Genomic DNA, 27784 nt, shown 5'->3' on the forward strand with positions numbered 1-27784 from the left:
ACCATTTCTTGATGCACTTTTATTTTTACAAACATTTCTCAGGGGTCTTTAAACATTTCTTAATACATTTTCATTTTCAGACACATTATTAGGGGTCTTAAAACATTTCTTAATGCACTTTCATTTTTACAAATATTATTAGGGATCTTTAAATATTTATTAATACACTTTCATTTTCAATGAATATGTGTTCAATGAAAATCAATTGTGTTGTAAATGTTGTACCTTGATGAACGTATCTTTTCTTTTATGTACACTGAGAGCATATGCACCAAGACAAATTCCTTGTGTGTCCAATCACACTTGGCCAATAAAAAATTCTATTCTATTCTATTCTATTTTCAGACACATTATTAGGGGGTATTTAAACATTTCTTAATTCATTTTTATTCTTGCAAATATTTATTACGGGTCTTTAAACATTTCTTAATAATTAATTAATTAAAGTCACTATCGGTGCAGGAGTCGATCGAACAGTACACCTCTTTTTATTTTATTTTACTATTTTATTTGTTTCAATAGCTCCTTAAACGACGTCTCAAGTCTGAATTCTCCCTTCACCCAATGCAATTGTTCTTCCAGTTTATTTGCTTCCAGGCAGTCCTGGATTTCGGCTCCAAATTCCCGTATGGGGGGGGGTTGCATTTTTAGTACCCACATGGGGGTCTTTGACACGCGTGTATCTTTTAAAGGCATCATCTCTAAAACATTCTTGTCTTATAAGGGCAGTTCTGAGCTGCAGAAACTCACGCGGCCGCTAGATGGCAGCGCAATGTAGTGAATCCCACCTGCTTCTTGTTTCTCTGGATTTTTGCAAGCTTGGGATTTTTTTAAAAAAATGGTTAGGAACCAATAAGCGAGCATCAGGGAGGTCAAAAGAGGAAGTGTCTCCTTCCCAGAGTTCCCTACAGAAGGATGGAAGAGACGGCCTGTGAAACCCGGACACGTGTGAACGCGAAAAATTTAGGTTCCACCGAGATTTGAACTCGGATCGCTGGATTCAGAGTCCAGAGTGCTAACCATTACACCATGGAACCTCCACTAAGCCAGGTTTTGTTTCACTCATATTTCATATAAATTGATGCTCAAAGGTGATCACGTGAATTCTTTTGACCTATATCCAGATCTTTTCTTGTAAGCAGCTGCAATCTTAACCTTCTCACTTAGGGGCAAGCTTCAGGAAATTTAAATTTATTTCTAAGTAAAAGAGATTGGATCTACTTTGGCCATTGCTTATTAAAAAAACATCATGGATAGCCAGATCTGAAAAATCATGAAATAAATATTTGTTTCCATTAAGAAAGAGATGAAAAAGATCAAAACCATGCATCATTCATGTTTTTTAAAAAAATTGAAAATGAAAAGGCCATTGGCAGACACACTGTATTTTTTTAACAAAAAACAAAGTACAGATATTCCAATCAAACTAATTCTTACGTTATTGGTTAACTAATAACTAATGAAACAATTGCTACCAACCTGCCTTCCGTTGAGGACCTGTATACTGCACAAATCAAAAAGAGGGCTGTGAAAATATTTACAGACCCCTCGCATCCTGGGCATAAACTGTTTCAACTCCTACCCTCAAAACGATGCTACAGAGCACTGCACACCAGAACAACTAGATCCAAAAATAGTTTTTTCCCCAATGCCATCACTCTGCTAAAAAAGAATTCCCTCAACACTGTCAAACTATTGACTCAATCAGCACTACTATTAATCTTCTCATCGTTCCCATCACCCATCTCCTTCCACTTATGACTGTAACTTTGTTGCTTGTACCCTTACGATTTATATTGATATTATTGCTTCCTGATTGCTTAATTGTAGCCTCTGACTATCATTTAGTGTTATATCATTAAGTGTTAAATTTGTATCTTTTGACTACCATTAAGTGTTGTAAGTGTTGTACCTTGATGAAGGTATCTTTTCTTTTATGTATACCGAGAGCATATGCACCAAGACAAATTCCTTGTGTGTCCAATCACACTTGGCCAATAAAAAATTCTATTCTTTTCTATTCTTGGCCCAATTAGCAGTTTATGTTGGTTAGCTTTGTGGTTTACACTTAATAGCTTTACAGATGCTCCTTGTTTAACAACTGACTCATTTAGTGACGTTCAATATTCAGACGTTCACAATTACAACAGCCATGAAAAAGTAACTTTGCAACCGATGCCCATATTTACAGCTTTTGCAGACTGTGTAGTAAGAAAAGATGAAATCATGCAATAAATTTAGTTGTGGTTTCACTTAGCAACCACTTCATTTAACGACCAGGTTGCCGCAACTAAATGTGGTGGCTGAATGAGGGCTACGCATATATATTACGTGTATGAACCTAAATAGAGTACAGCTATAGAATAAAATCATGAATGATGTAACATTGCAATTGAGTATAACAACGGTGAGATAAATTAAGAGGATGCATGGATGGTTGTAATGTGTTTTGTTTATAATACAGCCCTATGATGTTTGGGATTTGTTGCTTATCTTCCCATAACTATCATTCTCATTTGGAAGGAAGGAAGGAAGGAAGGAAGGAAGGAAGGAAGGAAGGAAGGAAGGAAGGAAGGAAGGAAGGAAGGAAGGAAGGAAGATTAGAGATTGATAGGTAGATAGGAAGGGAGGGAGAGAGGAAGGGAGGGAGGAAGAGACAGAGGGAGGAGGGAGGGAGGAGGGAGGAGGATTAGAGATAGACAGGTGGGGGAAGGAAGGGAGGGAGGAAAGAAGGAAGATTAGGGATGGATAGGTAGGTAGGAAGGAAGGGACGGAGGGAGGAGGGAGGGAGGTGGATTAGAAATAGATAGGTGGGGGAAGGAAGGGAGGGAGGAAAGAAGGAAGATTAGGGAGGGATAGGTAGGAAGGAAGGAGGGAGGGAAGAAGGAAGGAAGGAAAGATGGAGGAAAGGGAGGAAGGAAGGAAGATTAGAGATGGATAGGTAGGAAGGAAGGAAGGAAGGATGGATGGATGGAAGGGAGGAAAGAAAGAAAGAAAGAAGAAGGAAAGGGAGGGAGGGAGGGAGGAGGATTAGAGATTGATAGGTAGGTAAGAAGGGAGGGAGGGAGAGAGGAAGGAAGGAAGGAGAGACGGAGGGAGGAGGGAGGGAGGGAGGAGGATTAGAGATAGATAGGTGGGGGAAGGAAGGGAGGGAGGAAAGAAGGAAGATTAGGGATGGATAGGTAGGAAGGATGGAGTGAGGGAGGGAGGGAAGAAGGAAGGAAGGAAAGATGGAGGAAAGGGAGGAAGGAAGGAAGTTTAGAGATGGATAGGAAGGAAGGAAGGAAGGAAGGAAGGAAGGAAGGAAGGAAGGAAGGAGGAAAGGGACAATCTGTTGTGGTCCGCCAGCATCCTGAGGAACTGGCAACAGAATCAGACAGCTATGAGGCTAAGGAAGAACATGGGCCAGTCCTCGAGGCTGGGGAAGGCTCGGATGAGGGCTCTGCATTGGAGGCAGAGATGGGGCCAAAACACTTTTGACATCTAAAATGAAGATAACACTGCATATTTTGACCGATAGGGAGCCGCAGCAGAGGGACGAAAGAGCCACATGCGGCTCCCGAGCCACAGGTTGCCGACCCCTGTCTTAGGCCTATGAAATTTACCTGACATAAATAGTCTGCATAGATATTATCCTTCTCATCTTGTCATCTTTTCTTCTCATCTTTCCTACTACCTTCTCCAATTGGTATCTATGATTTATCGCTTGTTGCACCTTACGATTCATAGGGTACAACAAGTGATGAATCATAGATTAATGATTGCTATGATCTATGATCTATCAGTTTGTTGTTTGTATCTACACTGAGAGTTTCTGTGCCACAAATTCAGAATTCAATTCTCTTCTCTTCTCTTCTCTTCCTCTTCCTCTTCTATTTTCTCTTCTATTTTTTCTCTTTTCCTTTTATTCTATTTTTCTCTCCTTTCCTCTCCTCCCCCTCCCCTCCCCTCCCCTCCCCTTTCCTTTCCTTCCCTTCCCTTCCCTTCTATTATTTCCATTTCTATTCTATTCTGTCCAACATAAATAAGTATGATAAGTAACACAGTTATTAAATTAATCTGGCTTCCCCCAGGGGTGAAATACTATCGGTTCAGACCGGTTCGGGAGAATCGGTAGAGATGGGGCTGTGTGGTTCAGAGAACCGGTAGCGGCAGCAGCGCGAGGCTCCACCCACCCGCCTGGACATCATTACTTCCTGGTTTTAACCAGGTTTTAATCAGGAAGTAACCTGTTTTTGACCTACTGCGCATGCGCAGAAGGCTTTGTGCATGCACAGAGGGTCCAAATGCACATAAGACGTGGGCATGGAGCACACATTTCCAAACCGTTTTTTGTAGTGCTGTCGTAACTTTGAACGGCCACTAAATGAACTGTTGTAAATCGAATACTTAGCTTATTTGAATTTGTCCATTTGCTCCGGAATCAAATTCCTAAAATTCCTTATCTTATTATGAGTTGTAGCCTGGCACTTGATCTTCCCAGCCAAGTAGATCTGAATAAGAGTTTCCCGTACAAGGAATAGCATGAATCTACAGAAGGAAAGGGAAAATTAAAGAGAACAAAACAAGTCAGAACAAGTATTTTAATATTTACTTTCATCTTCAGAACAGATGGCATCCCAGTTGTAGTTGTGGCCGAGTGGTTAAGGCGATGGACTAGAAATCCATTGGGGTTTCCCCGCGCAGGTTCGAATCCTGCCAACTACGTAGTCAGATATATTTTTTTCCACTCCTTTATTGTGCTCAGGAGCCCAACTTTATCAATTTAGGACCAAACCTTTTTAAAATGCTTCCATATTTACATTTCAGACTTCAGCATCTACTAGCAATCTTCTGCATTTATCAGCCACCTTTTTTTCAAAGATGGAGGCTTCTCAATATTGCTCTAGCGTTGGAAGGAGAATCCCGTCTTGTTCGCAGCTGGGAGGAAAATAAACAATGGAAATAAAATGGAGGCTGGCTACAAGGAAGGAGAGTCTCTGTTCATTTGTTTTTTCAGAAACTTCCGTGACGGCAGCATGTTTTTGGGGTGTCTGACAAAACAGCTGAGTGAGTAGATGGATTTGTATAGGGTTCTGGGGTTTGCTGATTGAGATGCTCCAGGGGGTTGTCAAATGTAGTGAGCCTTGTGTCTTTTACTATTCCAATGGTGGTGGGATAATCCTATTATGTCCTAAAGGTCCTGTCCTGTCTTTAGGATTTGGGTCGGGGAATATAAATTCTTAATCCCATCAGCTCTTCTCATGCGTGCACTAGGAACAGGCTCCTCCTGTTCCTCTGCCTCACTACTGTCAGCCTCTGGAGGCTCCGAAGTCCGCACTTCACTCCTCGATGGCCCTGGCCCCATCTCTGCTTCTGACGCAGAGCCCTCATCTGGGCCTTCCCCAGCCTCCAGGACTGTCCCATGTTCTTCCTCAGCTTCATCGCTGTCCGACTCTGTTGCCAGCTCCACAGGCTGCTGGCGGATCACAACAGATTGTCCCAAAGGTGCTTTTTTTCAAAAGGAAGATGTTTTGCTTCTTATCCAAGAAGCTTCTTCAGTTCAGTTCATTATTATGATTATTATTACTCTGTCATTTTGGATGCACACTGGGAGCTTCTCCACTGGAGACAAATTCCTTGTGTGTCTAGATGGCCAAATAAAGTCTCTCCTCTCCTCCCCTCCCCTCCCCTCCCCTCCCCTCCCCTCCCCTAAATACTTAGCCTATTTCAATGTGTCCATTGCTCCAGAACCAAATTCCTCATTTTATTGTCAGTTCTAGCCTGGCATTAGTTTGTTTGTTTGTTTGTTTATTTATTTATTTATTTATTTATTTATTTATACACTGTAAGCCGCCCTGAGTCTTCGGAGAAGGGCGGGGTATAAATGTAAACAAAAAAAATAAAAAAAAAATAAAAAAAAATTATTTATTTATTTATTTATTTATTTATTTTTGTCACAACAGTATACACAAACATCGTCATAAATAAAAACAACATATCATGAAAGAAAAATATGTACGGTATATATAAGTAAATGTATGCAACAGCTATGTTAATTTGATATAATGAAGGGAACAATAGGACAGGAACGGTAGGCACTTTTGTGCTCTTATGCACGCCCCTTATAGTCCTCTTAGGAATGGGGTGAGGTCAATAGTAGACAGTTTTTGGTTGAAGATTTTGGGATTTTGAATAGAGACTATGGAGTCAGGTAATGAGTTCCAAGCGTTAACAGCTCTGTTACAGAAGTCATATTTTCTGCAATCAAGTTTGAAGCGGTTGACATTAAGTTTAAATCTATTGTTTGCTCTTGTATTATTGCGATTGAAGCTGAAGTAGTCTTTTACAGGAAGGATATTGCAATAGATGATTTTGTGTGTTAAACACAGGTCATGTCGAAGTTGGCGGAGTTCTAAGTTTTCTAGTCCCAGGATTAGGCCAGCGATCTTCCCAGATAGCTATCTCTGAATAGAGTTTAGAATCGGAATAGAGCTGGAAGGGACCTTGGAGGTCTTCTAGTCCGGCCCTCTGCTCAAGCAGGAGAACCTATACCACTTTAGATAAGTGACTGTCCAGTCTCTCTTCTTAAAAGCATCCAGTGATGGAGTGCCCACGATTTCTTTTTTTTTTTTTTTTTTTCATAAAAAGTTTTATTCTTACAATCATATCAAATAATTCATCCAATGTACAGTTGTATACAATTAGTCGGGCTTGCCCAGTCACCACCCCTCTTTTTAACACTCTTCCCTCTTCTACCTTCTTTTACTTTCCAAACCTTCCTCTCCTTCTCTTATCTACATCCGCTCCTCCCTCCACCCTACACCTTCCTTCTCCCTCTACTATCCCTCTTCCTTCCTCTTCTCCTCTTTCCTACCTCCTACTCTCTTTTCTCCTCCTCACCGTTCTAAAATGGTAACTATGCAGACCCGATCCTACATTAATTATATTTCTTCAATAATCCCTGTACATTAACCATCACTCCATCTCTACCAAACCCCCCCCCCAGTTCCCCTCCCCCTTACCCCCCAACCCCCATCCCGACTTCCCAGAACAAAATGCAGGGTATCAAAACCAATAATCATAATCCAAAATAATTCCTAAATTATAATCTCTAGTCACACCACACTTAGTCACACTCTCAATTCCCCTCTCCTTCAAAAATATATCTAATACAAAATATTTCCTAAATTTACTCATATGCTATTCAATATTTTTTTTATCTGATACTTATTTTAAATATAATCAATCCACATTTTCCATTCTAAAATATATTTTTCTAGTGTATAGTCTTTCAAGTGCCCACGATTTCTGAAGGCAAGCCGTTCCCGTGGTTAATTTTCTTCGCTGTCAGGAAATTTCTCCTTAATCCCAGGTTGCTTCTCTCCTTGATTAGTTTCCATCCATTGTTTCTTGTCCTGCCCTCAGGAGCTCTGGAGAATAGCTTGACTCCCTCTTCTCTTTGTGACAGCCCCTCAAATAATGGAATACTGCTATCATGTCCATCCATCCCCCCCCGCCCAGTCTTTCTTTTCTCATACACCTCAAGGAATAGCAGAAATCCACCGAACAAAGGGATAAATCAAAGAGAACAAAGCAAGTCAGAACAAGTATTTTAATATTTACTTTCATCTTCAGAACAGATGGCATTCCAGTTGTAGTTGTGGCCGAGTGGTTAAGGCGATGGACTAGAAATCCATTGGGGTTTCCCCGCGCAGGTTCGAATCCTGCCAACTACGTAGTCAGATATATTTTTTCCCCTCCTTTATGGTGCTCAGGAGCCCAACTTTATCAATTTAGTACCAAACCTTTTTAAAATGCTTCCATATTTACATTTCAGAGTTCAGCATCTACCAGCAATCTTCTGTATTTACCAGTCACCTTTTATTCAAAGATGGAGGCTTCTCAATATTGCTCTAGCGTTGGAAGGAGAATCCCGTCTTGTTCGCAGCTGGGAGGAAAAAAAAACAAACACTGGAAATAAAATGGAGGCTGGCTACAAGGAAGGAGGGTCTCTGGTCATCTGGTTTTTCAGAAACTTCCGTGAGAAGCAGCATGTTTTTGGGGTGTCTGACAAAACAGCTGAGTGAGTAGATGGATTTGTATAGGGTTCTGGGGTTTGGTGATTGAGATGCTCCAGGGGGTTGTCAAATGTAGTGAGCCTTGTGTCTTTTACTATTCCAATGGTGGTGGGATAATCCTATTATGTCCTAAAGGTCCTGTCCTGTCCTTGGGATTTGGGTGGGGGAATGTAAATTCTTAATCCCATCAACTCCAGCCTGACTGAAGGCTTTTGTTTATGAATAGATTGGCCCAGTCTTTCGGGATGTATATAAAATCTGCATACCTAAGGGTCAGCCTTTTCTTCAAGCTTCTTAATTTGACCCTTCCCCTTTATTGTGCTCTAGAGCCCAACGTTATCAATTTAGGACCAAACCAGAGGTGGAATTCAGCCGGTTAAGACCGGTTCGCCCGAACCGGTAGCAGAAATCGCAGGTGGGCCCGTCCCAGCTATATGCCATCCTATTTAGGCACGTTTTTGAGTCCAGGCGCATGCGTGGAAGGCACACGTGCCAGCAAAGTGCATGCATGGAAGGCTGAGCGCATGCGTGGATGGAGTACATGCGAGCGAAGCGCGCGCGTGCACAAACACACACACACTCACATTTGCGAACCGGTAGGGAAAGTAAGTGAAAACTACCCCCGGACCAGAGGTGAAATGTAAAATTTGTTACTACCGGTTCTGTGGGCGTGGCTTGGTGGTGGTGGGGTAATGTGACTGGGTGGGCATGGCCAATTTTTTTTTAACTTTTAAAAGCATTTTTTTCTACAACCTCTTCAGCCGAAGAGGTAAAAAAAATGCTTTTAAAAGCCTCTGATGATTTATTTTATTTATTTATTTATTTATATTTATATACCGCCCTATCTCCCTAAGGACTCAGGGCGGTTCACAGGCAGTTAAAACACATATAAATACAGATTAAAAACAACAATTAAAAAACTTATTCTATAGCCTAATTTTTAAAACAATATAAATAATAAAAACCCCTTAAAACCAATTTTTTAAAATCTAATCCAGTCCCGCGCAGATGAATAGGTGTGTTTTAAGCTCGCGACGAAAGGTTCGGAGGTCCGGAAGTTGACGAAGTCCTGGAGGGAGTTCGTTCCAGAGGGTGGGAGCCCCCACAGAGAAGGCCCTTCCCCTGGGTGTCGCCAGACGGCACTGCCTAGCTGACGGCACCCTGAGGAGTCCCTCCCTGTGAGAGCGCACGGGTCGGTGAGAGGTATTTGGTAGCAGTAGGCGGTCCCGTAAATAGCCCGGCCCTATGCCATGGAGCGCTTTAAAGATTGTCACCAGCACCTTGAAGCGCACCCGGAAGGCCACAGGTAGCCAGTGCAGTCTGCGCAGGATAGGTGTCACACGGGAGCCACGAGGGGCTCCCTCTGATCAGGCAACTCAGCTGGGATCGCCAGAGGAGCCTTTTAAAAGAATTTTTTTTAACAACCTCTTCGGCTGAAAATTGCTTTTAAAGGGTTCTGACGATCCCAGCTGAGTTGCCTGATCGCCAGAACCTTTAAAAAGCATTTTTTTTACAGCCCGAAGAGATTGTAGAAAAAATGCTTTTAAAGGGTTATGGAAATCCCAGCTGAGCTGTGAGATCATCAGAGGCTTTTTTTTTACTTTTAAAAGCATTTTTTTTCAGCTGAAGAAAAAATGCTTTTAAAAGTTAAAAAAAAAAGCCTCTGATGATCGAATTCTCTGAAATCTGCCTCCCCGCCGGTCGACTTGCAAGCCGTTTTCTTGGTGCGAGCCATCCTTCTTTCTCCTGCGTGAGCAGGGGGTTGGACTACATGACCTCCAAGGTCCCTTCCAACTCTGTTACTGTTACTGTTACCTATATTTATTTATTTATTTATTAATCATACTTTTATACCGCACCATCTCCCGTAGGACTCAGGGCGGTTCACAGGCATATTAAAAAACAATATAATAAATAAGCATTAAAAACCCAAATCACTAAAAACGGTAAAAACCAATTAGTTTATACTATATTAGTTAACCTGTTCCATTGACACTTGCTTAGGATTCTAGGCCTCGCCTGGTTTTCTAATTCTGGCCAATCACCGACGCATCCCCAACATTCGAATAGCGTCTTTCTTATCCCAGCCAATCAGAGGCGATCGAGCCGGCTATAAAAGAACGGGCGCGAAGACTCGCTTCCCTTTATTCGAATCCCAGCGAGGAGGAGGAGGAGCAGCAGCAGGCGGAGCGCTAGAAAGAAGGATGGCTCGTACCAAGCAAACGGCTCGCAAGTCAACCGGCGGGAAGGCGCCCCGCAAGCAGCTGGCCACCAAGGCGGCGAGGAAGAGCGCGCCGGCCACGGGCGGCGTGAAAAAGCCTCACCGCTACCGGCCGGGCACCGTGGCCCTCCGCGAGATCCGCCGCTACCAGAAGTCGACGGAGCTGCTGATCCGCAAGCTGCCCTTCCAGCGGCTGGTGCGCGAGATCGCGCAGGATTTCAAGACCGACCTGCGCTTCCAGAGCTCGGCCGTCATGGCTCTGCAGGAGGCGAGCGAGGCTTACCTGGTGGGGCTCTTCGAGGACACCAACCTGTGCGCCATCCACGCCAAGCGCGTCACCATCATGCCCAAGGACATCCAGCTGGCCCGCCGCATCCGCGGGGAGAGGGCGTAACAAGCCGCCCAGGCTTGGCTAAGGGGAAAATGGGGTGGGGAAAGACTGGAAAAGGCATCGTGCTTAACGGCTCTTTTAAGAGCCATTCACCGCTTCCAGAAAAGAGCTGGCTTCATTTCTTGATTTTTAACGTTTTTAAAAAAAGTCCTTTTAACTCTTGCATGGTTTCTAATCACTTTGCACAAAACCCATTTTCAGTGGGATTATTTGCCACTTTTCCCTGCAGCCTTCGTTCTACATAGTCCCGAGTCTCTTGGTGGTTTCCATTTACACTTAATATTTTATTTTTACCTAAGCCCCGCTTCTAAACAACCCAGGTAGGTGAATAAAAACGTTTTGTGCAGTGTCTCTATTATTTGCAGCGCGACCGATCTCATTTGGCCCCGGTGCACGTGTCGATTTCGGTGGGTTTTTCGAAATTCGGTGACTTGGATCGGCGAAGGTGAATAAAAATTGCCCGTGCAAAATGATCCCAGGGGGTGCATTGCACAAATACAAGCCTGCCACCGGTAAATTCCTGGCAGCGCTACAGGAGCTAACTAGTACCGCTTTTAATGACCGGTGCTGTTTATACAGACCTTTAATCTTAACGCACCTTCGGATTTGGCGTTTTTTGATTAATACTTGAACTTTTTTTAAAAAAAAATTAAGAACGACGAAGGTGGGATTCGAACCCACGCGTGCAGAGCACAATGGATTAGCAGTCCATCGCCTTAACCACTCGGCCACCTCGTCTGTATCTTAGATTGGTTTGACTAAATTACTCTAATCCTTAACGTCTCTGATGTTTGTTTTTTTTACTTCTTTCTGTCAATTTTTTTTCTTGTCTTCATGTTACATAAGTTACTCATTAAGTATTTCGCTCTGTGGGAAAGTTACTCTATCCTGTATTACAAGCAGGAGAAAAATACTGGATTCACCGTCTTATTACAATACTAGGGAGAATGGAAGTGCTAGGTACACTAATTATGTTTCTTTCGTGTGTTGAGTGATTTAAAAACAAGTTAGTCTAGCAAGATTCTGAATATGACTCAGGAGTTGTGTGTGTAAAAACTTAAGACCTTCTTTGGGGGGGTGCCTGAACTTCCTTGAGGTGCCACTGATACAAATTACTAGGTTTTTGGTTTTTTTTAAGAAATCAGGCAGTCCTTGACTTATGACCGCAACCAAGCCCAAAATTTATGTCACGAAGTGAAACATTTGTTGAGTTTTGCCCCATTTTAGGACTTCTGGTGTTAAAGGAATCCTTGCAGTTGTTAAGTCAGGTGTTTGTTAAGGAAGTTGGTGACAAAAGGCGATCATGTTACTTCATTGTGGGTCTGAAGTTAACCTTGGAGTTGATCTATGCCGGGTGTCGGCAACCTGCGGCTCTGGAGCTGCATGCAGCTCTTTGGGCCCCTTGCTGTGGCTCCCTGATGAACCGGATCCCACCATTGGCTGGCCCCTTGTCCTCCCCTCCCAGTCACTCCTTGGCTGAGAATAGAATAGAATAGAATAGAATAGAATAGAATAGAATAGAATAGAATAGAATAGAATAGAATAAAGTTTATTGGCCAACTGTGATTGGACACACAAGGAATTTGTCTTGGTGCATTTGCTCTCAGTGTACATAAAAGAAAAAGAAAAAAAAATACCTTCATCAAAGGTACAACATTTACAACACAAATGATGGTCATAGGTTGCAATTTAACCCTTAGTGATAGCAACAAAAAGTTACAGTCATACAGTCATAAGTGGAAAGAGATTGGTGATGAAAACGATGAGAAGATTAATAGTAGTGAATATAATATAATAATATATAATAATAGAAGGTAAGGGCGACAGTGGGAAGTGGCCCTGTACTTGCCACTTCTTCTAGCCCTCGTTGGTGCTGCGTGCGCTTCAGTCACTCGGGGAGACGCGCGACTTTTTCTCTGCCCCGAAACACTGGGCCGGGCCGGCTGCGGCTAATGCCGGTGCTCTTGACACCTCCATGCTTGCACAGCACACTTAAATTTAGTGTGCTTCACAATGGGGGAGACGACGTCCCCTGCTCTTCTTGGAGCCCTTTACAATGCAGAGCATCAGCTGCAGCAGGGCCGGGCCAGTTTCTCAAGGCAGAGAGAAAGTTGCGCATCTCCCCGAGTGACCAATGCTTTGCGTTGTAATGGGCACCAGGAGGAGCATAGATTCTATGCTGATCTGAATGCTTATTACTGGGTGGAGAGGTGGCTGGCGTCTTTTTGTTCTCTCTTGGGCTGGTTGATTGTCTCTTTCGGATAGTCTGTAGATGTTGTTTATGTCTATGTGTCTGTTGATGGCTGATTTGTCAGTGCCAGGCTTTCTAGAAATTCCATGGGGTTTTGGGACTTGGCCTGGTCTAGGATTGGTCACATTTTCCCAATTGAGACTATGGTAGAATAGAACAGAACAGAACAGAACAGAACAGAATAGAATAGAAATTTTTATTGGTCAAGTGTGATTGGACACACAAGGAAATTGTCTTGGTGCATATGCTCTCAGTGTACATAAAAGAAAAGATACGTTCATCAAGAATCATAAGGGACAACACTTAATGATAGCCATAGGGTACAAACAAGCAATCAGGAAACAATATCAGTATAAATCATAAGGATACAAGCAACAAAATTACAGTCATAAGTGGAAGGAGATAGGTGATGGGGAACAATGAGAAGATTAATAGTAGTGCATACTTAGTCAATAGTTTGACAATGTTGGGGGACTTATTTGTTTAGCAGAGTGATGGCGTTCAGGAAGAAACTGTTCTTGTGTCTAGTTGTTCTGGTGTGCAGTGCTCTATAGCGTCGTTTTGAGGGTAGGAGTTGAAACAGTTTATGTCCAGGATGTGAGGGGTCTATAAATATTTTCACAGCCCTCTTTTTGATTCGTGCAGTATACAGGTCCTCAATGGAAGGCAGGTTGGTAGCCATTGTTTTTTTCTGCAGTTCTAATTCTCTGAAGTCTGCGTCTGTCTTGTGGGTTAATCCCATCATATTTTGTATATGAATATATTCAACTGGATTTTTTAATGGGCACAAACTCTCTGTCTCTAAAGACTTCAGATATCTGCTGGAGGCTATTAAGAAAGAAAGACTGGGGCCGCTTTAGGCCTTTAAAAACATTATTCTTCCATTTCTGCCTTGGGAAAATATAATATTCTGCCTCTTTTAATATCCCCCAAAATATTTCATTCTCTAGGACAGGGGTGGGTGGGGAATGCATGATTACTTTTAACAGTAACAGTTGGAAAGGACTCTGGAGGTCATCTAGTCCAACCCCCCTGCTCACGCAAGAGACCTGTACTAGGGATTCGTACCGCCGAAACTGCCAACCTTTCTGATCGAAAGCCACCCAGTCAGGCTTTCATTAATATCCATTTAGCTGAATGAGGAGAGTAAATGGAAAAATATCGCAAATAAGGAGGGCAAACAAAAATAAGGAGGGAAGGAAGAGACAAGGAGAGAAAGAAAGGAAGAAAAAAAAATACAAAGTTAAAGGATCAATTTGGGATTAATAGAGAAAAGATAAAAACGGGGGAAGAGGGGAGAAGGAGAATGGATGGAAATACAGGACAAGCAAAGAGCGTAGAGAATTTTAAGAAAAAAAAAGAAAAAAAGAGGAGGAAGAAAAAAAGGAGAAAAATAAAAACGGACTGAAGGATATACTGGTTGAAGTATCAATGGATTTGAGAGCATAAAAAAGAATTGGCAATATATTAAATGATTTAAATATTGATAATAGAATTTAAAATGAGAAAAAACGTTTGAAGGTTATTATGGACTTCATTAATGATATTCTAGAGAAGATATTATGAAGAAAAACTGAGTGTTCTTGCTTTTTCTTTTTCTTTTCTTTTTTTTTGAGTATGGTTAATACTATATGAATTGTCAATGAATTGTAAAGATATGATTGATGTTGATGTTGGATAAGTAGAAGATATAAAAGAATATAAATATTAAATGGGAATATAAGAGTTTAATACAAATGGGAGTAGAAAAGGGGAGGGGAAAAGAAGGAAAATTTGATAAAAGATTAAAATTTGGGGTGAAGGGTAAGATTAGATTAATAAAGAGCAATGAAAGAAGGAAAATAAAAATAAGAGAAAACGTAATTGATGAAAACATGTATGATGTGTTGGAGGAGAATTATATTTGGTATGAACACGTAACCTGGCCGATATTCTGTTCAGAGAAGATGCATTGTATGTTGTTGTTTGTGTGTAAAAAATAAAACAATCTTTACCAAAAAAAATTAATATCCATTTAGCTGCAGTATATTCTCAGTAATATCCTTAAAACAGTTACGCTAAGCAGCCTTAACATATTTTAATAAACGCCCAGTAAAGTGTCATACTATTTGTATTTCTGACAATCGTGTCATTTTATTCCACAGGCCTTCTTTTCATAGGATAGGTATGTACTTTATAAAATTAAGTTTTTGGGTTAGTTAAATTGTGACTCTGAACTTTAAAGGCCTTCTTGCAAGTTGCAAGTAATTTTTTTCCCGCCTTTTCTGCAACGAGGGATTAAAATAACCCATTTTACACGAGGGCCGGTTAGCTCAGTTGGTTAGAGCGTGGTGCTAATAACGCCAAGGTCGCGGGTTCGATCCCCGTACGGGCCACTCCTTTTTTTCAATACTTTTTTTTTTTAAAGTATAAAATGAATGGCAGGGCAATTTCATTTTCGTTTCCAAGATAACACCGTTCCATCTGGTATAGATGGTAGAAGTCCTTTTCCTATCTGGTGGAACACCAACATTCATTGCAGATCTTGCAATTCTCTAGAAATGTATTTATATTTGGGAGGATTTTTCTTTTTTAAAAAAATTTTTTAAAACATTTTAAAACTAAACTGGGGGAGGGGATAAAATTGGAAGTTATGCAATACCACCGATTTCTAGAAGAAGCCAGAGATTCCCAATTGGCACTCTGCAGAGAAAATCAAAGTATATTTCTATTTTTCCCTTCCTTTCCCTACTTTCTTACTTATTTATTTACTTACTTACTGGAGAAAGCTCCAGAAATCCCAGTTTTCTTTACAGAGGAAAAGTAGAACTGTCAAAACTCTGGAATTGCTTAATAGCTTTGACATGACACATAAAAAAAAAAGGCTCCCCCCCAAGAAATAATAATATTTTTTTAAAAAAACTGCTCCAGGTGAGGCTCGAACTCACGACCTCGGCATTGCTTAGTACTGCTGTATAAGTACCGCGCGCTAACCGATTGCGCCACTGGAGCGCTGCGAGAATCGTTGATGGAAAACCTCCCCCCGCCGATCTCTAGGTTCATTCTAATGCTTTTTTTTTTCTTAAACTGGGGATAAGGTGGTTCGGATACACTTTGCTTAGTTTTCTTCTTCTTTATTGTTTTTTTAAAAAGTTTTCTTTATTTTATTTATAATACTTTTCATCTCCATCAAATAGTGTGCTTCAAGTGTCAAATGTTACTATGGAGAGAAGTTTATGATGAGGTTATATACTGTTGGAAGTTATCTTGACATAGAGTTATAGGATCAATCTTATTGTAATGAATACAGCAACAAGTATGCAAACTATGAATTTTTAAATAACTCGACCAGTGGTAAAATTCAAAGTTTTTTTTTTACTACCAGTCAAAGTTTTTTTCATACCACCGGCTTGCTGGGTGTGGTGTGACTTGGTGGACAGAGCTTAGTGGGCATAGCAGGGGAAGGATACTGCAAAATCTCCACTCCCAGCCCACTCCTGGGGGAAGAATACTGCAAAATCCCCATTCCTATGCGCTCCATGGCATAGGGCCGGGCTATTTACAGGACCGTCTGCTGCTACCGAATACCTCTCACCAACCCGTGCGCTCTCACAGAGAGGGACTCCTCAGGGTGCCGTCGGCTAGGCAATGCCGTCTGGCGACACCCAGGGAAAGGGCCTTCTCTGTGGGGGCTTCCACCCTTTGGAACGAGCTCCCCCCAGGACTTCGTCAACTTCCGGAGCTCCGAACCTTTCGCCGCGAGCTTAAAACTCACCTATTCATCTGCGCAGGACTGGACTAGATTTTAGATTTTAAATTTAACTGGTTTTAATGGGTTTTATTATGTATTCTGATATTTTAATTAATTGGCTATTTAGAATAAGTTTTTTAATTTGATGTTTTATTGTGTATATATATGTATTTTTATCTGCCTGTAAACCGCCCTGAGTCCCTAGGGAGATAGGGCGGTATAAAAATATGAAAAATAAAATAAATAAAATAAATAATTCCCACCCGACTCCAGGGGAAGGATACTGCAAAATCCCCATTCCCATCCCACTCCAGGTGAAGGATATTGCAAAATCTCCATTCCCATCCCACCCCTGGGGAAGGATACTGCAAAATCCCCATTCCCATCCCACTCCAGCGGAAGGATACTGCAAAATCCCCATTCCCATCCCACTCCAGGCGAAGGATATTGCAAAATCCCCATTCCCTCCCCACTCCAGGGGAAGGATACTGCAAAATCCCATTCCCATCCCACTCCAGCAGAAGGATACTGCAAAATCCCCATTCCCATCCCACTCCAGGTGAAGGATATTGCAAAATCTCCATTCCCATCCCACTCCTGGGGGAAGGATACTGCAAAATCCCCATTCCCATCCTACTCCTGGGAGAAGGATACTGCAAAATCTCCATTCCCATCCCCACTCCTGGGGGAAGGATACTGCAAAAACCCCATTCCCTCCCCACTCCAGGGGAAGGATACTGCAAAATCTCCATTCCCACCCAACTCCAGGGGGAAGGATACTTCAAAATCTGCATTCCCACCCCACTCCAGGGGGAAGGATACTGCAAAATCCCCATTCCCACCCCACTCTGGGGCCAGCCAGAGGTGGTATTTGCCAGTTCTCCAAACTACTCAAAATTTCCAGTACCGGTTCTCCACTTTGGTGACCTTCCAACAAGCAATCTCAATGTGGGAAGCAGACTCCCCTTAACAACCATGGGACTAACTTAACAATTGCAATGATTCGCTTAACAACTGTAGCACGCAAGGTAGATAAAATGGGCCAAAATTCACTTAGTGAATGTCTCACTTAGCAACATAAATGTTGGGGTCAATTGTGGCCGTAAATTGACCACTACCTGTATTTGAAGAGGAGGAAACTTATTTCCAAGAGTGAAAGCCCACACAAAATTGACTACAAAATAGGAAACACTCTGGCAACAATATGGAAGAACAGAACAGAATAGAATAGAATAGAATAGAATTCTTTATTGACGAAGAATAAGAAATGGATGGACACACAAGGAATTTGTCTTTTGTGTATATGCTCTCAGTGTACATAAAGGAGAATAAAATACATTCATCAACAATAAAAAGATATAACACTTAGTGATAGTCAAGGTTACTAATAAGCTATCAAATCGTACTAGGAAACAAATAAAAACAATATAATTGAAAGTACAAGCCACATGGTTATAGTAATGAGTAGGAAGGGATAGATACTAGTAAGGAAGAGAAGAATAATAGTAATAAAGTCTTAGTAAATTATTTGACAGTGTTGTGGGAATTATTTGTTAAGCAGAGTAATGGCATTTAGAGTGTTCAAAATCAGTCTCTTAATTGGGTTTCCTTGTTTGTTTGTTTTTGTTAAGCATTTCTTATTAACCCCCCCAAAAAGGTGATTAAATCAAGCGATGATCAAATATTTTCCTTTAAACTATGTGTTATAATTATGTTTCCATAGTGTAAATTAAGTTTTGTGCGTTTGTTTGCTTGTTTGTTCTTCAACTGTCTTTTTCCCTCTCCTTTCCTGACAAGCTGTTTGTAGCTTTGTCTCATTGATTTGTAACTTTGTCTCACTGATCCGACTTCGTTAGAGCTTTTAGGTTAGCAAATAGGTGATTCTTCATATGACATTTCAAATATAATTTATGCAAATTGACAGGCCTTCCCATAACTTTGTCCCCTGTGAGGTTGGGTAGGATTCAGCCACCAGTTATGTCAACGATTGGTACAGCTATCATTGTTCTCAAATTTAAACAGGATACTTGCAAATAAAGACCCCCCCCCCAAAAAAAAAAATCAAAAGAAGGGCTCGTCCGGGATTTGAACCCGGGACCTCTCGCACCCAAAGCGAGAATCATACCCCTAGACCAACGAGCCAGCTAGTAAAAACTTTCTCCTTTGACATATAAGCTGAACGAGGGCAAAGCCAAGAAGTTGTTTGTTTTGGCAGGTGGTGCATAATTTCAAGTGTCATGTTTCTAGAGGACATCAAGCTTAGTCAAAGGGCTTTTTAACCATGATGCTTCAGACAGGAATAAATAAATGAGTTTCACTTCCGAGCCTCAGCATACATGTTCACCTCCTTCTGCTTTTCTTTGCTGTTTGGTTCTCTTATTTGGGAATAATTAGAAAACATATAGAACAGAAGTAGGATAGGATAGGATAGGATAGGATAGGATAGGATAGGATAGGATAGGATAGGATAGGAAAGGATAGGATAGGAACAGGAACAGGAACAGGAACAGGAACAGGAACAGGAACAGAACAGAACAGAACAGAACAGAACAGAACAGAATAGAATAGAATAGAATAGAATAGAATAGAATAGAATAGAATAGAATTTTCTATTGGCTAAGTGTGATTGGATGCACAAGGAATTTGTCTTGGTGTATATGCTCTCAGTGTACATAAAAGAAAAGATACCTTCATCAAGGTACAACACTTACAACCCTTAATGATAGTTATAGGGTACAAATTTAACCCTTAATGATAGAATACTTAATGATAGTCATAGGCTCTAATAAGCAATCAGGAAATAACATCAGTATAAATCGTAAGGATACAAGCAACAAAGTTACAGTCGTAAGTGGAAGGAGATGGGTGGTGGGAGTGATGAGAAGATTAATAGTAGTGCAAATTTAGTAAATAGTTTGACAGTGTTGAGAGAATTATTTGTTTAGCAGAGTGATGGCATTCAGGCAAAAACTGTTCTTGTGTCTAACAGAATAAGAACAGAACAAGAACAGAACGGAATTAGAATGGAATGGAACAAGAACAGAACAGAACAGAATTACAATGGAATGGAACAGAACAAGAACAGAACAGAATAGAATAAGAACAGAACAAGAACAGGATAGAATTAGAACAGAATGGAATTAGAATGGAATGGAACAAGAACAGAACAAGAACAGAATAGAATTAGAATTAGAATGGAACAGAACAAGAACAGAACAAGAACAAGAACAGAACAAGAACAGAATAGAATTAGAATGGAACAGCACAAGAACAGAACAGAACAGAATAGAACAGAACAGAATAATAATTTGTCACTTTGAATATACACTAATCAGCATACATTAAAATGAAATTTCGTTGCAATACAGCTCTCAAAGGTCACCACCTCCAATATCCACTACGTAAACATGACAAAATAAATTAATTAATAAATACAAAATTATGCATATACCCATATATATTCTATGACACAAAAAAACAACACAGTCTAGTTTGGATATATACATGTCCATGGCAAGAAATAAAATGTAGACAGAGGGGATAGAAATTTAATGGTGTACAGTCTCATGCACAAAGTGTTTGTTCTGCTGTTTTTCTTCTGGGGTGCTTTTTCCAATTTCCAATCTTAACCTACAACCCTGGCATTTCCTGGTGGTCTCCTATCCACATATCAGAAGTGAACGGAGTCTGCTTCATTTCCCCCCCCCCAAGCTGAATGAAAGTCGCTAGATGCGAACAGAAAGGAAGGAAACAATGTTTCTCCGTAACTTTACATTGATTTAAAAACAAAATTTGTCATTGCTGTGGCAAATGTCTGGATGCTTCTCGTTTACTACTAGAAGTACCCCTGTTATTACAGTCACTGCAAACTTAACGTCGTACTCCTTGCAATCGATTGTCCGCTTCAGCAAGGAAATTCGGTAACGATGGGTACGATTCTTGGGCGGGGGGGTTGGACTAGATGACCTATAAGGTCCCTTCCAACTCTTGTTAGTCTGTCATCTGTTAAATTGGCACAGCAAGTTAACGACACGTGGAATCTTATTTTGCAGAGCGAACAGCGCCACCTGGTGTCTTGATAAAAAAAATGCATAGCGCGCTTATGATCTAAAGACATTTTCCAAAAAAACTCATCTGCGAAGCGTTGGTGGTATAGTGGTGAGCATAGCTGCCTTCCAAGCAGTTGACCCGGGTTCGATTCCCGGCCAACGCAGTTCTGTTTTTTTCCTTGTTTCCTAAAAGGACATTCCAGTAGTTTCTTCTTTTGCATATTTTTTTTTTAGAACAGCAAAAAATGGCATTTTTCCAACCTGCCTCACTAGCAAAGGATTAAAAAAAAAACATTTTACTAAGTTTATTGATTGCTCTAAATGTTCCTGCCTGAACAATTCCTAATGATTAAAAAAAAAAAACCTCTGAAGTCTAATAAAACCAGTTGTTTTGATCTCCCTTTTAATGAAACTGCAAAATCTGGGTTGTAGAAAAAGCAGTTTCTGGGTAGGGTTTTTAAAAAAGTATGTATGGAAAGTGCGTATAAACCCAGGATCTGCTGTAACTTTATTAGAGTTCCTGTATCAATAAAAAATAATCTGCACCGCCAGGAGTTAACTTTTTTTTTCCTAGTACTTGTTTGGATTTTATTTATTCATTCATTTTATTAATTCATTATATGCACCACCACTTCAGTGGCCTCTTGGCAGTTTGCAAAATATAATCACTGCAAATAACTCCCAAGAATAATGAAATGCTACAGTACAATACAATAGCCAGGGTGCAAAATGTCCTATTTCTACGACATCTTTAAATACAGATTTTCTAAAACTATGTCAGCCCAGGCAGTTAGAAATTCAAGGCAGGGATATTTTGACATCTGATAGGGAGAATTACAGGGGGGGGGGGAAATACCATTTATTGGACTTCCATAGCTGTGTGCATTTTTTTTTTCTTGAGTGAAATCATTAGTTTTATTCATGGAGGGGTTGCAAAAATTCATTTTATTAGATAGAATAAATAGAATAGAATGGAATGGAATTTTTTATTGGCCAAGTGTGATTGGACACACAAGGAATTTGGCTTGGTGCAGATACTCTCAGTGTACATAAAAGAAAAGATACCTTCATCAAGAATCATAAGGTACAATACTTAATGATAGTCATAGGTTACAAATAAGCAATCAGGAAACAATATCAATATAAATTGTAAGGATACAAGCAACAAAGTTACAGTCATGCAGTCATAAGTGGAAGGAGATGGGTGATGGGAACGATGAGACGATTAATAGTAGTGCAGACTTAGTGAATAGTTTGACAGTGTTGAGGGAATTCTTTGTTTAGCAGAGTGATGGTTTTCGGGGGGAAACTGTCATTGTGTCTAGTTGTTCTGGTGTGCAATGCTCTATAGCGTCGTTTTGAGGGTAGGAATTGAAACAGTTTATGTCCAGGATGTGAGGGATCTGTAAATATTTTCACAGCCCTCTTTTTGATTTTGATATTATGGCAGAGGGTGATAATATTTGCAAAATTTGAGAGCCAGTAAAATAGAAAAATGTATTTTTCATCAGGTGCAGAAATAATTTTCACTTCAGTTAAATGAGTTGCACAGCCAGATGCACAAGCCACATATATTTTAATAGTTCTGCAAGTGTTATTCCTATACAACTTTTTGAAACACAGTACTCCTTCCATCACTTCAATTTCATCCCAAACATCTGATCCCTCTTATTTTTAATTCCATTAACTCTTTGTGTAGTCTTTTTGTGTAGTCTTTTTTTTTATTCACTTCCAAAACGTATTTGTGCTAATCTACATTATTTGCAACGATTGCTCCATAGATGTATTGCAATACCTTTATTTCCTTTTATTAGCATCCATGCCTTGTATGCAGTTTTTCATCAATAGCTTCTTCTGATTCATCACCTCTGTGCATTTTCAATCACACTGCTTCATTTACAGCCAAAAGACTCCGAAATCTATGCATCTTAAGCTCCCATCCCCCCATCTGAGCTGGGAATCCTGAGAAAGCAGTTTTGAGGGTTTGAACCCTTGTCTCTTAACATATTTCTCTGAGAGTGAGATCTCTAAGTTTAGGCAGTATCTAAATTTAATAAAACAATTACAGATTCGGCCTGAAGTGATTTGAACAACTGTATTTAAGCCCAGGATGAAGGATGAATCATGGATACATATATGTACAGCTACAACTGTTTTAGTCTCGATAAAAATCCCAATTTTGTTGTTTTGAATTGCGAAGTTGTGTCCGACCCATTGTGACCCCATGGACAATGTTCCTCCAGGCCTTCCTGTCCTCTACCATCCTCTGGAGTCCATTGAAACTCACACATCTGCTTCAGTGACTTCATCTAGCCACCTCGTCTTCTTTTGCCCTCAATCTTTCCCAGCATTAGGCTCTTCTCCAGTGAGTCCTTCTGTTCTGTCCCTCCTCGCCTCAGTCTGAGCGATGGCTTAATTAGGCGGCACTATCAGCTCTGGCAGCAAACTAGTGAGCATCTGCCAAGTGCCTTTGTTTTCTCCCTCGATGCCGATGAGTCACCCAGGAAGAAACAGTACTTCAGCTCTTAGTTAAGCAGTTGAATTGCCTGCTATGAAGAGGCATAGCAGCCCTCACTGGTTTTATATCCTATGGGGTGTGGCTCCATGACTCAGCACTTCCTAGGCCTGCCCCACCCTTGCTTCTGTTGTTCCCGCCTCTCTTGCCTACGAAACCTAGGGTCCAGCCAGGCCTGATTGCCATCAGCTGGGTCTGGAGTCGTGGCCTGGGGCGGGACAGAGTCAGGGGACGGAGGCCTCGTTATCTCCTCCACCTGGCCTGCCTCTGGCTCCTGGAGCTGAGCCAGGGAAGCTGGTGCTCCCGAGGTAAGTCCTGATGGCCCTTCCCCCTCACTTTCCAAGTCACTTTCTGGCAGGGGGCCCGGTTCGGGGGGTGCAGACACAACACCTTCCTTCTCATTAGGTGGCCAAAGTATTTGATTTTCATCTTCAAGATATGGCCTTCTAAAGAGCAGTCAGGGTTGATCTCCTCTAGGACTGACCGGTTGGATCGCCTTGCAGTCCACCTTGCAGAAGTCTTCTCCAGAACCAGAGTTCAAAGGCCTGAATTCTTTGGTGAAAGATCACCAACCTTTCAGATATCAGGGACCAAAAAATAATAATTTTAAATCCCAAGGACCTCTAATATGATCTGCCTAATAATCGGTGGATGGAGAAGAGCCTAATGCTGGGAACGATTGAGGTCAAAAGAAGGGGACGACAGAAAATCAGGTGATTGGATGGAGTCACTGAAGCAGTCGGCATGAGCTTAAATGGACTCCAGAGGATAGTAGAGGATAGGAAGACCTGGAGGAATGTTGTCCATGGGGTTGCAATGGGTTAGACATGACTTCGCAACTAAAAATAATGATCAGCTGTGTGGGCGTGGCTAGATGGTCATGTGATTGGGTGGGTCAATGGTGCCTTGGCAGCTTCTACTCGCCCCTCCCCTCCCAGCCACTCCTCCCCTGCCCGGGCTCCTTAGAGCCCCAACTGGAAGCAGTTGTTGGAGCTAAGCAACCACCACAAGAAAGAGTTGGCAAAACAGCTGGCTCAGTTCAAATTAGATCTGATCAAGAAGGAGGCTCACCCAAAGTATCTCACTGACTAGGAGCATAGGCTTTCCAAGCAGAGGGAAGACCTGTGGGAGTGCAAGGCCAGGTACCGGCGCCTGGAGGCTCAGTGGGCTGAGATGGTCAGCCACTTCCAGGCCATGATGCAGTCCCACTGGAACAAGGCCCTCCGGCTCTTCGCCACCAGCGGCACTTCCCCCCAGCCTTTCCCCAAAGCCCCCCACCAGGAGGCTGAAGCAGACCCCAAGTTGGAATTTCTCCCCCCCCCACCAACCCCCCCACCTACAAAAAGACCCCAAAGCGGGAGACTCTCTGCAGTAATACAAGTGTTCATGGTGCATATCCAGCCCAGGGGCCGTAGTTGGAGGACCCCTTATTTAGTGCAATATAAAAAAAAATGCAAATGATTTTTCTGCGGACCAAAATTTTCTCGTGGACCACCAGTGGTCCACGGACCACCGGTTGGTGAGTGCTGATCTAACCCCCTGCAGGAATCCATGCTAAAAATATCCTCAGCCCTGACCATGCGTCCTCTGTGGTTTTTAGTGTTTAAAAGTCCTGAAGCCATGTTTAAATCTAATTGGGCAACTGCCATAGAACAGAGATGGGGCTTACCGGGGCTTTTGTTGAAATAATTACTGCTGAATAATTACCGGCAAGATTGGTGGTCAGGCACCAGGGATGAGGTTACGGTTGAAATTATTGCTTAAAAGTAAGTGAGGATAGCCGATAAGCCTTTGGGGACCCAGCGTCACAAACCTTAAGCCAGGGATTCCCAAACTTTTCTATACCCCACGCCCCTAGAATGCTTCCGATATTCCCGCACCCCTTTACAAAAGTAAATTATATGTATATCGTTATGCCTATATACTTGTCGTGTCCCACTCCTCCTCTGACGACCGGGTCTGGGAAGTCTGTATCAAGTGTGGCCACGAAGCCTCTGCAGCTTTGCCAAATTCCTTTCAGATTTCTCAGGGCAGGCAGGAATCCAAGGTGTGACTTCAGCAACCAGATGAGACTTTGCCTGACTCAAGGAATGCCAAAAAGCAGATCCTTTATATAGGCCATGGGGTGTGGCTCCATGACTCAGCACTTATCCAGGCCTGCTCCTCCCTTCCTTTTGCTGACGTCGCCTCTCCATTCTCCGGAAGCGGGGATCTGTCCACTTTTCGTCCTCCTGCTTAGCTGCCGGCAATTCTAGCTCGTGGCTGGCTTCGTGCTCACACGCTGTAGGGTGGTTTGTTTGCTCAGTCTGTCCGGGCATGGTGCCAGGGTTGGGGGCTGGAGGCATGCCAGGCCACTCTTCTTCACTATCAGTCTCTGGCTCAAATAGCAGGAGATTGGAGGGGCCCGGCTGAGGAAAGGAGGGTGGGCAAGGCACAACAATACTTTTAATTTTGAAACTTCTAAACCCAAGTTGTCACAGCCCCTGGAATATCAACTCGCACCGCGGATTGGGAAGCCCTGCCTTAGGCGATTTGGGGTTCCCTCAAGGTGCGCAATACGTGGCCCAGAAAGGCTGAGGAGCATGGTTTAGGACAGTGGTGTGAGATTTAAACCCCCAAATTTGATACTCACAACTCCAAGACAAGTCTGATTAACAAAATCAAAGATTTATTGTAGAAAAATATGAAAAGAAAAAAAAGAAAAGCGGTTGCAAGCGCGGCCTCTTAAGACTCTTCCCAAATGGATTGAGTTCAAAGAGCGCAAGAAGCAGTTTTCAAGCTACACATTTTATACTCCTACACTACTAACACTACACTGCTAATCACAGCATATAAAACATTTGCTAGACCAATTCTTGAATACAGCTCGACTGTCTGGAACCCATACCACATTTCTGACATCAGTACAATTGAACGTGTCCAGAAATATTTTACAAGAAGAGTTCTCCACTCCTCTGAATACAACAAAATACCTTATGCCACCACACTTGAAATCCTGGGTTTAGAAAATATAGAACTCCACCGCCTTCGACATGACCTGAGTTTAACTCATAGAATAATCTATTACAATGTCCTTCCTGTCGAAGACTACTTCAGCTTCAATTGCAACAATACACGAGCACACAATAGATTTAAGCTTAATGTGAACCGCTCCAATCTTGATTGCAGAAAATATGACTTCAGTAACAGAGTTGTTAATGCTTGGAATACACTACCTGACTCTGTGGTCTCTTCCCAAAATCCCCAAAGCTTTAACCAAAGACTATCTACTATTGACCTCACCCCATTCCTAAGAGGTCTGTAAGGGGCGTGCATAAGAGCACAAGCGTGCCTACCGTTCCTGTCCTATTGTTTCCTTTTGTTATATCCAATTAATATAGTTATTACATACTCATACTTATATATATGCTTATATATTGTATAGTTATTTCATGCTTATGCTTATATATACTGTGTGACAAAAATAAATAAATAAATAATAAACAATGCACGCCATGCCTAAGAAATTTCCCCCCCCAACCCCCTTATTCTCTTAAATTATCTTTTTAGTTGTTTTACACTTTAGTTTAAAGGGTTATCTTGGCGATTTCCGTCCATCCACCAATATCTTATTTACTTGTAATTTTCACCTTGGGCAGATGTTCCTGTCTCCTGATAGGATTTTTTCTCCAGGTGTAAGTTCCTGTCTCCTGGTAAGCTCTTAGCAAGTCATAATACATTGTCTCCACTGATTACCATTTGTAGATACTTTGCATAGTCAGGAAACAGCAGATAGTCTCATACTTCGGTATTACATCTGTTAGAATAGAATAGAATAGAATAGAATAGAATAGAATAGAATAGAATAGAATTTTTTATTGGCCAAGTGTGATTGGACACACAAGAAATTTGTCTTGGTGCATATGCTCTCAGGGTACATAAAAGAAAAGATACCTTCATCAAGGTACAACACTTAATGAGTCATACAGAATGAAAGAGAATCAGAGAATCGGAATGAGAGGGGGAGATTGGGGGGGGGAGAAAGAGACAATGAAAAAGTGGGAGAGGGAGAAAGAGAGAGAGGGAGAGTGCCTGAAGGACCTCATCCTGTCACTGGGAGTCGAGGCACTTCAGCAAGTGGCGGGCTGGATTCGAATTAGTGGTCCGCGGGATTTTAAAATTACGAACTTGGTGGTCCGAGGTCCAAAAGGTTGGGGACCCCTGGTTTAGATGTGCAATAATCCACAGGGGTCACACCATTTGCAGGGGCTGTGAAACTTCGTCTCCGCTTAAAAGCCCCCTCTCCCCGTGTGAAAAGGCTGTTGAACAGCAAATTTCGGGGTGCTCACAAGAAAACCCATAAAGTATGGAACCTCGGCACCCTCAAAAGCAACCAGTTTCCAAAAGCTTCCCTGAGAAGTCGCTATAAGGAAGGATCGCTTTTAAATTCGACCCTCTTTGCGACGGGTCCAGGGCGATCCTAACTAACGGAGACTTTTGGGCGGATTTCAGCTCTTTCCACGGAGAAGTGAGAGGGCTCTTAAAAGAGCCTTTGGGTGGGGGCATTCAGTGGGCTTGGGATGGGTCT

At 41.8% G+C, this 27784-nt stretch overlaps 1 protein-coding gene, 1 long non-coding RNA gene and 8 other non-coding genes across 10 annotated transcripts in view; 6 read left to right on the plus strand and 4 right to left on the minus strand.

Moving 5' to 3' along the window:
* Positions 1-10675, plus strand: part of LOC131197905 (uncharacterized) — a 32196-nt gene extending 21521 nt beyond the window's left edge. Inside the window, exon 4 of the mRNA XM_058182407.1 lies at positions 10220-10675. Within this exon, the coding sequence (XP_058038390.1) occupies positions 10220-10675 (456 nt within the window). The remainder of the gene's footprint in view (positions 1-10219) is intronic.
* LOC131197252 (uncharacterized) lies at positions 931-7877 on the plus strand. The gene is made up of 3 exons (XR_009154917.1): positions 931-1050; positions 4810-5049; positions 7820-7877. It is a non-coding gene; the product is annotated as an uncharacterized LOC131197252 (long non-coding RNA).
* On the minus strand, positions 966-1037 carry TRNAQ-CUG (transfer RNA glutamine (anticodon CUG)). Its single transcript has one exon. It is a non-coding gene; the product is annotated as a tRNA-Gln (tRNA).
* TRNAS-AGA (transfer RNA serine (anticodon AGA)) lies at positions 4626-4707 on the plus strand. The gene has a single exon. It is a non-coding gene; the product is annotated as a tRNA-Ser (tRNA).
* TRNAS-AGA (transfer RNA serine (anticodon AGA)) lies at positions 7637-7718 on the plus strand. The gene has a single exon. It is a non-coding gene; the product is annotated as a tRNA-Ser (tRNA).
* A 653-nt stretch (positions 10676-11328) lies between the features above and the next one.
* TRNAS-GCU (transfer RNA serine (anticodon GCU)) lies at positions 11329-11410 on the minus strand. The gene has a single exon. It is a non-coding gene; the product is annotated as a tRNA-Ser (tRNA).
* A 3814-nt stretch (positions 11411-15224) lies between these two features.
* TRNAI-AAU (transfer RNA isoleucine (anticodon AAU)) lies at positions 15225-15298 on the plus strand. The gene has a single exon. It is a non-coding gene; the product is annotated as a tRNA-Ile (tRNA).
* Positions 15299-15825: 527 nt separating this feature from the next.
* On the minus strand, positions 15826-15914 carry TRNAI-UAU (transfer RNA isoleucine (anticodon UAU)). The gene is given in 2 exon segments: positions 15826-15861; positions 15877-15914. It is a non-coding gene; the product is annotated as a tRNA-Ile (tRNA).
* A 2809-nt stretch (positions 15915-18723) lies between these two features.
* On the minus strand, positions 18724-18795 carry TRNAP-UGG (transfer RNA proline (anticodon UGG)). The gene has a single exon. It is a non-coding gene; the product is annotated as a tRNA-Pro (tRNA).
* Positions 18796-20794: 1999 nt separating this feature from the next.
* Positions 20795-20866, plus strand: TRNAG-UCC (transfer RNA glycine (anticodon UCC)). Its single transcript has one exon. It is a non-coding gene; the product is annotated as a tRNA-Gly (tRNA).
* Positions 20867-27784: the final 6918 nt, after the last annotated feature.

The sequence above is a fragment of the Ahaetulla prasina genome, chromosome 4 (genome assembly GCF_028640845.1).
Source record: "Ahaetulla prasina isolate Xishuangbanna chromosome 4, ASM2864084v1, whole genome shotgun sequence".
Lineage (NCBI taxonomy): Eukaryota > Metazoa > Chordata > Lepidosauria > Squamata > Colubridae > Ahaetulla > Ahaetulla prasina.